A 12,525-nucleotide genomic window follows, 5' to 3' on the forward strand; every position below is an offset into this window, starting at 1 on the left:
AACAGTAAGAAACTTTAATTTCTCTCTCTTAGATTTGGACAAAACTAACAAAAAGATAAACAATAGGGAAAATGTAGAAATAAACAAATTGGAAGAGAAACAAGAGCTAAGGTGGCACAGTGTATATTAGAGTGCAGGGCCTGGAGTCAGGAAGACCCTTACTTGTTGTGTGACCCTCGGCTAGTCACTTAACCCTCTCTGCCTGAGTTTCCTTCCTTATCTGTAAAATGAGCTGGAGAACACAACTGAAATGAGTGAACAACAAGAATTGGGGCACGGAGGCATTGAAAATAAATGTAAAAAGGAAGAAGTAATAAACATCTTTTCTAGGCCATAACAAAAAATAGTAACTAGTTAAGGGAATACAAACAAAAGACATGGATACTTAACAGTGAAATCCTAAATAATGAATGGATCGTGGAACAAATCATAGAGATGTGAAAAAAATAATAATGATAAAATATACCTAATCTTGCACAAATTATTCTTAAAATTTGAGAAATAACTATACCAAATTATTTTTATGAAATAAAAATATTGTCCAATTAATTCCTAAACCAAGGAAGGATAGAGCAAAGAAGAATTATAAACCAGTATCATTAAGGAGTATTAATCCAGAAATACTAATAAAATCTTGTCAAACAGATAATTCATTACGACTGCTTTGGATTTATATACAACATGCAAGGTTGGCTCAATATTAGAAAACAGTCAGCATGATCATATTAAAAATGAAAACATCCAAAACATGATTTTCTCAAATGCAGAAAAAACCTTTGGCAAAGTACAAAACTCATTTATGCTAAATGTGTGATCTCTTGATCACTGGGGCACCCCAGGGTAAAAAATTTTCATAATAATACTAAGAAGATATTTATCTATTAAAATGCCTCTCTTTTTTCCCCAAATACATATCTGTTGGAGGTTAAATTTTCTTGATGTACTTCAACCAAAACAACATACTGAAACAGACTGAGCATAAAAACAGATATGAAAATCCAGCTATCATCTATAAAACCAGGCATTAAAGATATTTTCAAAAATACCCAAAGAAGTGTCACTCTTCTCACTATTTTTTCCTTGTTTTTGAAAATATAGTTACTTTCCTAAAATATGTTATGTGTGGAGCCATGTTGTATATATTCTTGTTTCTTTAAATTGTCAGTTTTAGTTTCAAACACACATAAACAAAAAGCTCTTTGGGGTCCTCAATAATTTTCAGGTGTAGAAAGTGAACCAAGCCCCAAAAGTTTAAGAACTTCTGGCATAGAAAGATATTTTTGCTATATCATAAAAAAGTCTGTCAAAAATTAAAAGCAAGCATCATGTCATCAGCAAAGAGAGAGAGTTTTATCTCCTCTTTGCACTCTTAATCTAGCTTTACTCATATAATTATAAACAAAACCCTTCTAGTGTATCCCATTTCATATGACTCTCTTGTGAAGTCTTTCAAGGAATATTTAATGATTTTGATGTATTTATGAGACTCCTCATTGGAAAAAGAGCCTTTAAGGTAACATGTTACTTTACTGAATCAACATAATGAATAAGTGCAATGAAAGCCTGTATCATACACATCCCTCAGTCAGTTGTAAAATGGTAAAGATGGGTGTTAAATGTCACTTGTATAAAGTAAGTATGCTTATTTCTTACTTATGCCTTTATGGGAGATGTCCTCTATTTGTGAATAGATGATTCTTGCTAAGATTTTGTATTGGTGGACAAGTAGACATGTGTTTGTGTATTTGCATTTGGTGTTTTCCTGGTTGTGTTTTTTGATATTAATAAGAACTAATTTCCCCCCCCAGAAAAAGTTGTTATATACTTCTTCACATACTTTGACTATCAGTCCCTCAAACCCCTTGAGTTGTCTCTTTCAGCATTGATTTCTTCCATAGTCAGTGTTGTTTTTTTCATCTTTGTTTTCTTTTATGCCATTTATACTTCTTCTGTTACCACATTTGGAACTATGAGTACAGTTATGGTAGTTCCACTGCCCTTGATAGTGAAAACACTTATAGTTATGTTTACACATCTTTTTCATTCTCCTTCTATTTTGTTTTCCTTTAATTTTGATTCATAAATGGCTTTGGGATGACCATTTAGTTGAATCTCTTGCTAGGCTTTTCTTAAACAGGTTTTACTCTACACTGCTTCTTTAAGATTTATCAAGACGATACTGCTCATAAATGTCTTTCATCTTTATTTGTAAGATTTTGCAAACAAATTTATATCCTGAAGTTGTATTTCCTTTGACTGTTACCTTTTCACACCTTCTCATTTTTTTATTCATTTTAAGTTTAATAAACTTACCTTCATTACAGCCTTTGAAGAAAAATCAGATAGAAGAACAGCAGTAATGGCAGTACCTGGTATAGAAGGAAGGATTTGCCATATTTCTCAGGATATGAAAGAACATTTGCGGCAACTTAGAACTGCAAGAAAACAAGGATTAAGAACGTATCCCACAATTAATGACAATACATGTGAAAATTCTGATTCTGATTGAAATACTATAGGTAATATTTGGAGCCCAATTACATAAAATCTTGCCAATTAATGCCAGAATATATTTCACTTAATATACAGTCTTAGTATATTCAGGGTTAATAATAGCATGTTTAATGCATTTTGATTTCTCAAATTGTTTAAATTGTGATTTTAATCTTATTGTTATCACTCTGAAAGTTTTTGTTTCTGTTCACCTTATGGCTTATCAAGACATGTAAAGTAAACTATCGTTTCTTAAGTGTGTCATTTTGGGGAAAATGTAAATACTTTTTGCAGATTATTCTGTTGTATTTACATTAAATAAATGAATTTCATACTGTTATTTTCCATATTAAATTATTATTCTGCCCACATTTCATAGTACTGATTTATATATCTAATCCTATTGTAATCATGTTGTTTTTATCCTGGTTATAAGTATTTCTTTTAATATATCTTCATCTTGTGCTTTATTTCTTTACGATTGTCCTTTTCCTTCTATCACTGGTTTCAAAAAGAACACATTAACTTTTCAGACTGGGGCATAGACTTGTCAGCTCCATGAAGACAAAGGAAAAGTAAGTTTGTGACATTAATTAACTCTCTTAATTGCCTCTACTTTCTACTCCCTATCATCAAAGCTCTCATCACCACTACTATGAAAACTGAGGGCTATTGTGAAAAATTTTGGTGCTTTTAAAAATTTTGTGGTCTCAGAAGATAATAATATGTGAAAAGCAGAAAGAGGTTAAAGGCGCTGACCTGGCATACTCCCAAGCAGTATTGAATCTGCCACAAATGGGCATACCTGGAAATTTTCACTTCATTGTTACATTGCTTGAAACTCTATGATTTTGAGATTAATTTGAGTAAACAAATGTGTTTTAAAATTTTTAAGTAAGATAACTCTAGGAGAGATAAGAGTCTATCACATACATATGTGAATCAGTTCCTTTCTTCCCAGCATCAAGCTGAAATCTAGCTATACTTAGGGCATAAGTATTCTCCTTGAGGCATATATAGGGAGATGAGAAATGACATTAATTTTAGAATATTTGGAATAAATATTCAAATTAATTCAAATAAATGTTCAAATTAAAATTTGAGGTAGATGTCAGAAAATTAGGAGTTAGCATTTCCTATTGATAGAAACACAGGGGAAAGAGCCTTTTATAAACTAGGGAGCTAATTGTAATATATGCCATTAATACTTTTTATCTGAGAAAGCATTCCCTTAGCCCTCAGAAGATGGACCCATACATACACATTTTACATGGAATTAATAAGAAACAGCAAGGATTAGACATTCTTAAACAGAATTATTAAAAGTAGGAATTCATCCAGTGGTGCTGTTAAAATTTATTTTCCCTCTACTTTGAAACCAGTAAGGGTCACAGAACCTTGAGGTAGAAACAGATATACTAGTTTGCCAATGCCTTCTGATGAATCCATGATGATAGGAAGTAGATAGAAGTGGTTACCTTGACTTCTGAGATAGTTTCAGGTCTCATTTCAGTAACTTTCCTAGCAACATCTTAAAATAAGAATATTCAGACAACTTTAACCTTAGAGGGGAAGTCTTTAAAAGGATTTCATAATAAAGGCTTGTATACATGTGACTTAGGAGAATCTGGAGCCTAAGTGAGCTTTGGATTGTGACCAAAATTTGTAGTAGGTTGGGAAAGGCAAGTATTCTTAATTATTTGTTGAGCTCTTGATAAGAGAAGGCCAAAGTATTGGTTGCCTGGAAATGAATGTAGGGAATCCTATCAAATCTAGGTTGTAGAAAACACACAGAAAAGTTTAAAGACAATAGAAAAAAATTTAAGAACAGAAACAAGGCAAAGAAACAAATGAAAAACCCTTAGAGACAGTTTCTGGGTAATCAATAATCAATTTGCTAATTAGGCTAACTGGCAATAAATAAATTGATGGTCAGTGGTCTATTGGTAACCAAAGATACACCCCCACCCCTGCCATGGAAATCCTGAGAGCCTTAAATACCTTTCTGAAAGGGAATGCCACTGACAAGTGAAAGTCAGTATTGATTGGTCTAATGAGGAAGTGGGCTAGAAGTCTTCAGCTTTTGCTGAAAATGTGGTTTGATCTTGAGACTCAGGAGCCTCCAGTATTCTTGATACATGAATTCATCTCCATTCAGGCCTCTCTGCATGGTTTTTTCCTTCATGAGCTGGGTCAGCCTAAATTTCAATGGAGGGCTACAGGGACAAGGGCTCCATTCTCCAGGTTAACAGCTGGCCTAGACTGGATTCTGTTTATACTCTTAAATCGAAGTTAGTCTACTTCGGTGGGGTCCTGTCCAAAATCAAAGAGAATGTTTTCCTTTAGGGCTAAGAATAATCTCATCAAATGTCTTTCTGAGATTGTCTTTAACAAGAACTGGGTCTTAATGAGGAAATAGTAAAGAGAAAAGCCTGGATCCCAATTAAATAATTGGTTATTAATATAATAGTATATGATAATTTCTCCCAGCAACAAACTGATTTCTCTTGACTATGTATCATACACACCACTCTAGGAGTTGATAGCACATATCTATCAAATCTTTTGAGATGATCTAAAGAAAATTGTTTTCAGGGAGGGGACTTCCAGTAAAGATAGTTACATAAAAGGCTCCATTTCCCTCTAAAACCACCTCAAGAACAATTAAAAAACTGAAAACAAAAGATGAATAAATAAACAAAATACAAAGGACGAAGCTATCTGTCTGTATTAGTTGTTACTCCTCTTAGAGCCAGTTCTGAGGGAAAAGGTAAGTCACCACTATCCCCTAGTTTGATGCTAGTCTTGTCTAACACTGGGTTCCTTGGCAGTCATAATCACCAGACTCAAAGTTTACTATGAGTTGATTTTCTATTTTCTTATTTTTTTGGGGGGGAGGAAGAATTCAAAGGTTTTCTGTTGTCTTTCAACTTTTCTATGTATTGTCTCCAATTTAAGATTTAATAGTATTTCCTAGACTGCCCATAAGTGTTTGCATTGACACAATTCAGCATTTACTCCATTGTGATACTGCTTCTCAGCATCCATGCTTCACCACCTTGATACCTACCTACCCCAGCACCTGCTTTAATTAGTAAGGTGACTCTCAGAAACTATGCAACTTGTCCCATGGAGGCCTGTTAAAAAGGGAACAGCCAGAAACTACTATTAACCAGGCTTTCTAGCTATCCTACTCCGTACCAGGGCAGAGTTCTGTGTGGCTGTCACTGTTCTTCTACTTCCATACCTAAATTGCAAAATAGAGCTCAAAAGTCACCTTTCCAAACCCCTTCTTTGAGATAAATAGAGTCAAACCAGGGAGGTAAAGAAGAGGAAGAAACTGATGAACCATTATCACTAATGAATACTAATGCAAAATATTTAATGAATTATGAGCAAAGAGGCTATAGCAATATATTCGAGAGATTGTTTACTATGACTAGGTTGAATTTATACCAGGAGCATAGGGATGGTTTGATGTTAGGAAAATTACAAATATGAAACTCTACAATAATTACAAAACAAGAATCACATGATTATATCACTAGAAATGCTAAGGAAACAAGCATTTATTAAGTGCTTACTATATGCCAGACACTGGGCTAAGCACTAGAAAACATAAGCAAAAAGAAAGACTGTCTCTCTTCAAGGTGCTTACCTTCTAATGGGAAAAGACAATACACAAAAAGGGTGGTGAAGGGGAGGGAAGAGATTAAGGTAAAAGTCCAGAAAATCAGGAATAGGGTTGGGAAGAGAAGGAAAGCAGGTCAGCCTGGGACTATCCTTAAAATTGAGCTTCCAGGAGGAACTCACCAATGGGAGAAAGGAATAGGCTTGGCAGACATATATTCCAGGGTATGAACAGGCCACTGGCCTAATCTCTTCCAGAGAGATACTGCCCCAGGAGAGGAATTAAGGGAGCTGGTAAGTGGAGATACTTTCAAGAATAAAAAAGCCATAAGCATTGAGGGAAGTTCCAGGGTAAGAAGGCAGCCGAGTCATGGTGACTAGGGTTAGAGAGTCAGAAGCATAGCAAAGAGGGGAATGAAGCATGACAGGTCTGGTTCTGTCCCCAAAATGGAAGACCTGGAAGGAATTCACCAGTAGGAATAAGGGGCCAATGTGGTAGAGGAATGTTCCAAGATGAGGACGCCCTGGACACTGAGCGAAGTTCCAAGGCCACAAATCATCTGTATCAGAAGATGAAGAAAAGGTCTTTAACAAAATATAATGTTAATTCATATTGAAAACATTACAAGTCATTGGAATAAATGAATCCTAAAGGTAAACTGAATTTATATAGCTAAAACTAAAATCTGGTGATATTTGTGATAAAGAAATACAAGGAATATTTTTAATAAAATCAGGTCCATTATCACTGCTATTTTTTATGTAGTTCTAAAATGCTAGCTATAGTAATTAGACAAAATGTAATTGAACAATTAGGTTTAGGCAAAGAGGAGATAAAATTATACCTATTTAGAGACAATATGATGGCTTATTGAGCAAATCGAAGATGGGAACAAAACAATAACTTCAGGGAAGTCTGAGTTTATAAAATAAACCTATAAAATACCAGTTTTTTGATATATCATTTATAAAAACCTTTGGGAGAAGATTTTTTTAAAAAATTCCATTAAAAATAACTACAGAAATGCATAACACTTGTGGGTGTTTACTGACCAAAACACTCAGGATTTATATGAACAAAACTACAAAACACTATAGCAAGAAAACAAATAATTGGTACAACCCATAATTGGGTTGTGCTGATATTAAAAAAAGTATTTAATACATGAATTAATTTAGAGATTGTCATAGCAATCAAACTATTAAAGAGTTATTTTATAAAACTTGACACATTTCAATTCAACCAGAAGAATAAACTTGAAAAAATAATCATCAAAATATTTGGTATTTGATTAAAAATAGGAGATTGATTAATCAAACATATTAGGTAAGTGATGCCCAGAAGTAATTAAATGTAGTAGCTTCATGTTTGATAAATCTAAGAATACAAACTACTACAATAAGAAGTTCACATTTAATAATAATTGCACAAAAACCCCTCAAATATGGCAGAAACTAGACCAGAATCTTACAACATATACCACAATTGTTGCTTTGGGGCACTGAATTTGAAGCTCACTCCCTCCTTCTAGAAAAGGTGCTATACTATAGGTAGCAAACGAATCAAATGCTGTCAGACATAGCAATTTTGTTGATTTGTTAAAATGCAATTCTTTTTTATTTGGGGTAAGGGAATCCATTGAGAGAAGGTGAGTTATTATTTAGGGGAAATGATGTGGGAAAAAACCTAAACATTTGTGTTTGAAAAAATTCATTTGAAAATCGATACATATATAAGATTAAGAATACATTTAAATGTGGATATGAACATCTATGGGAGACAAATTCACCCCTTTTTAGGCACATGTGGAGAACTAACAAGTTACTAATGTCATACTCAGGAAATGGGCAAAGATGACAAAATATGGGAATTGGGGTTGGAGGGGTTGTGTACATTAAACCACTATTGCTGAAACAGTTAATTAAAATAACTGTTCTTAAAGAAGAAGAAAATTTAGAACACAGAATTAGCTCAAAGACCTTAATCTCATCAGAGTGGGCTCCTGGAGGGAATAACATTCACACCCAATTGGAAGGAGTAATCTATTTAACCCTACAGGAAAGTAGGAGGGGAAGAGGATAAGGAAGGAAGGGTGGAAAAAAGAGAGTGCAGAGCGGGGGAGGGGACAGTTAGAAGTAAAACACTTGAGGAGGAATAGGTTAAAAGAAGATAGAAAATAGAATAAATATCATGGGAAGGGAATAGGATGGGGGGAAATAGTTATTATGATTGATTATAACGGCCAAATGTATGGTACCTACCTTGCTGGGCTATTAAGAAGAAAATTCTCTGTCAAGTTAAAGGTATTATATACAGGTTATGATGAACAGGATATTATCAGAAAAATCTGGAAAGACCTACATGAACTGAAGCAGAGTGAAATGTACTGTATACAAAATAACAGCAATAGTGTAAGATGATCTGCTGGGAAGCAGGTGGTTATTTTCAGCAAGGCAATGATCCAATATAACCCTGAAGGACTTATGAAAATGGCAACCCATCTACAGAGAAAGAACTGATAGTATCTGAAAACAGATGGAAACACATTTTTTTTCCATTTTTTTCCTCCTCTTTGACAATTCCTCAATCTGAAGTTTTGGATTTTTTTTTACTGTTTTCTCTCACAACCTAGCTAATATGGGCATGTTTCCCATGACTACTCATGTATAACTTATTTTGAAATGCTTGAATTCTAGTGGGTGGGGGGTGAGAATGGAGGAGGAAGAGAAGTTGGAACACAAAGTTTTTTTTTTAAATTGATGTTAAAATCTTTTTATATATATTTTGGAAAATAAAATTCTATTAAATATTTTGTTAAAAAGCAATTTGGAAATATACTAATCAATTCCCTTTCTTTTCTCTCTTTTTAAAGTCTCTACAATTTAGCTTCCCAATATCATTATTTAACCAAAATTGCTCTTGCAGAAGTTACTAACGATCTTTTTTGTTTGTTTGTTTGTTTGTGTTTGTTTGTTTGTTTGTGGGGCAATGGGGGTTAAGTGACTTGCCCAGGGTCACACAGCTAGTACGTATCAAGTGTCTGAGGCCGGATTTGAACTCAGGTACTCCTGAATCCAGGGCTGGTGCTTTATCCACACTAATGATCTTTTGATGGCCATATCTAATGGCTTTTTCTCAAAACCTTATCCAAATTTATGCACTTTCACTCTGTTGATCACTCTTTTCAAACTCTCTTCTCTTTAGGTTTTCTCTTTAGGCTTTTCCTTAATATCTTTTGCTAGATGTTCACCTAGATTCTGACTGCTAACATCCTAAGTATCCTACATTGGTCTGTCCTGGGTCCCTTTCTCCCTTTCTCCTGTTTCACTCGGTGATCTCATCAACTCCCATGGATTCATGGGCTCAATTATCCTGATGATTCTAAATCTACTTATCTAGCCTTAAAATCTATACTTACCTCCAGGCTTACATCTCCAACTGCCTAAGAGACATCTTGAATTGGATGTCCCATAGACATCTTAAACTCAACATGTCCAAAGCAGAACTCATTAACTTTCCTCATAAAGCCTCTAGTCTTTCAAGTTAGAAAGACTATTAGTGTTAAGGGTACCCATTAGTGTTAAGGGTACCACTATCCTCCTCCCAATCACCTAGGCTCACAATCTAGGTGTCATTCTTTATTCCTAACTCTCAACCCCTATGATCAATCTATTGCCAAAGCTTGCTAATTTCACCTTTGTAAAATCTCTCATTTACACCCCCTTCAGTTTCACCTCAGTTAATTCCATCAGTGATGCAGGCCTTCCTTACCTGATGCCTAGACTATTGAAATACCCTGCTGGTTGATCTCCCTGCTAGAAGGCTCTCTCCAGTACTGTCCATTCTCTCTTCAGCTGTCAAGGTGATTATCCTAAACCACATTTCTGATCATGTTCCCTCATACTCAATGTATGTAGTGGCTCCTATTACCTCCAGGATCAAATATAAAGTTTTCTGGCCTTCAAAGCACTTTATAACTTTTCTAGTTTTCTAGTTTCCTTACATCTTACACCCCTACCCCTACATACTTTACAATCCAGTGACACTGACCTCCTTGCTGCTCTTTGAACAAGAAACTTGATCTACTAACTCTGGACATTTTTGCCCCCCACCCCCACCTGAAATGCTCTCCCTCCTCTCCCTCTTTGTTTCCTGCAAGTCCCAGCTAAAATCCTAGTTTCTATAGGAACTCCAACTCCCCTTAATTCTAATGCCTTCCCTCTGTTGACTATTTCCAATTTTAGTTTTTTTCTACAAAGTTGTTTGTATGTTTTCTTCCCCATTAGACTGTAAACTTGAAAGTAGAGACTATCTTTTGCCTTTCTTCATATCCCCATTCTATATGTTTAGCACGGTGCCTAGCACTTAGTAGGAGCTTAGTAAATATTTATTAACTGACTGACCCAGGGATTCAGCTGTTAGGTATATGCTCCAATGAAATAATTGACAAAAAGAAAGCCTTTTCATATATCAAAATATTAATAGCAGCACTTTTTTTGGTAACAAAGAATTGTAAACAAAGTAGATGCTCACTGATTGGAGAATGGTTAAACATTGTGCTTCATGAATATAATGGAAGATTACTGTTCTTTAGAAATGGTAATTATGATTAATGAAGCATATAAAGACATAAAATGATACAAAGGAAGTATGGTAGGCAAGAAAACAATATACATGGTTATAGTAATGTAAATGGAAGGGAATAAAATCACAAAACAATAAAAAATGAATGTTTCAAAATTTAAAATAGTATGGTTGCAAAGAAGAGATATCAGAAGACACTTCTCTTCACTTTGTAGAGGTAGGGGATAGAGTGGGGTGGAAGAGGTCCACGAATGTGGAACATTGTATATAATATCAGATTTTTCAATGTATTGATCAGTCTTGCTGAATTTTTGGTTCCCTTTTTTATTTTAAAAAATATTCCTTGCTATATGGGATGGCTCTCTGGGAGGAATCAGGGGAAGGGATACAGAGGGAATAGGTGATAAAAGATACCAGTAAAAATAGGGTGAGGGAAAGAACTTTTATAGCAACCTGATGTGATAATTTGGGGACTATTTTGGGTAACAAATCATATGTAAAATTATATACCAAATCATGTATAAAATTATAATTTTTGTATTAAAGTTATACAAAATTATAACCCTCCCCCCCAATATTTTGCTACCCATTGCTTGAAATTAGATGCCAATAATTTGGCGAATTTTCTGCACTTACTATATACAGGTATGAATCAATGACAGAAGAATCCATATTTAGATGAATTTATGACAATAGTAGTGTCATGTCAATCCATAGTCATTTCCTTTTTGCTAAACATATTTTAAAAGAAGTAACTATTACTTAGCTAGGCTGTATAGTGGTAGAATCACTGGGTCTGGAATCAGAAAAATCTGGATATGGATTCCTAGTGAACAAAATGGAGAAAGATGGACTGGATAATAATATTTAATTAGGTAGATTCCAAATTGGTTGGATCTGATGTGGATACTGAACTGAATGTAGTCTTTTAAAAATGCAAAGATATTAATATCTAAGGACCTCACTTTCAATGCATAGAAAATTACCTGTAATTCTTAATTATAATTACTGTCTTCTTATAAACTTTCCAGTGGATAAGGATCATACTCAGGAAGCTCTTCAGTGTTCCAGGGCTGTTGGCAATCAGTATAATGTCATCTGTAAACAACATCTTTAGGACCTCACCATCTCTAGGGAATCCTTGAATCAACTTGAACTCCGCACTTCAATTCAATAAATATTTATTAAGATCCTACTATGTGCCAGGCACTATGCTAAGAACTGGGGATGCAAATAAGAAAAAGACAGTTCCTGTCCTCAAGGAGTTTACAATCTGATGAGGTAAGACCACATAAAAGGAAGCTGAAAAGGTGAGTCACCAAGGGTATGAGACATACCTGGCATGGGGGCATGTTGTTACATGGAGTCAGAGTCAGAGTCAGGTGGAGTTGATGATGAAAAATGGAGTCACTAGCTAAGTTGTGAGCCCTCCCAAAAGGCAGGCTTTGGGAACTCTTTAGTCATTCTCTAGCCCTGCATTCAAAGATTGAGATAAGAAAGTATAGAGCATCAAAACCTGAGTCATCCTTCCTGGCCATGAGATTTCTAGTGATCAGTTTATCTTAGGGGGAAAGGCCTGTCATTCCTCAGAGTCCAAGCTAAGTAGTGCAGCTACTAACGGAGTAGATCTACTTCATGATATTGTTGAATATGTTTAGTGAATATGCTTCTGTTTTATGCCTTGCTTGAAATGAATTATCAAACTATTTCTAAATTAAACATCAAATTCTATTTCTAAATCAAAACCTCAAACAAATTATTTCTCTTGTTCTATCTTTCAAGGAATCTTGCTTATTTTTACTCTGAAAAACCAAGGG

General features: G+C 34.7%; 1 protein-coding gene across 1 annotated transcript in view; it reads left to right on the plus strand.

Moving 5' to 3' along the window:
• The window catches only part of LOC122735808 (mannosylglucosyl-3-phosphoglycerate phosphatase-like), a 76,170-nt gene extending 73,661 nt beyond the window's left edge, over nt 1–2,509 (plus strand). The window contains exon 8 of the mRNA XM_043977602.1: nt 2,325–2,509. Within this exon, the coding sequence (XP_043833537.1) occupies nt 2,325–2,509 (185 nt within the window). The remainder of the gene's footprint in view (nt 1–2,324) is intronic.
• The last annotated feature ends 10,016 nt before the right edge of the window (nt 2,510–12,525 follow it).

This window comes from Dromiciops gliroides, chromosome 1 (assembly GCF_019393635.1).
Source record: "Dromiciops gliroides isolate mDroGli1 chromosome 1, mDroGli1.pri, whole genome shotgun sequence".
NCBI classification, from domain to species: Eukaryota; Metazoa; Chordata; class Mammalia; order Microbiotheria; family Microbiotheriidae; genus Dromiciops; species Dromiciops gliroides.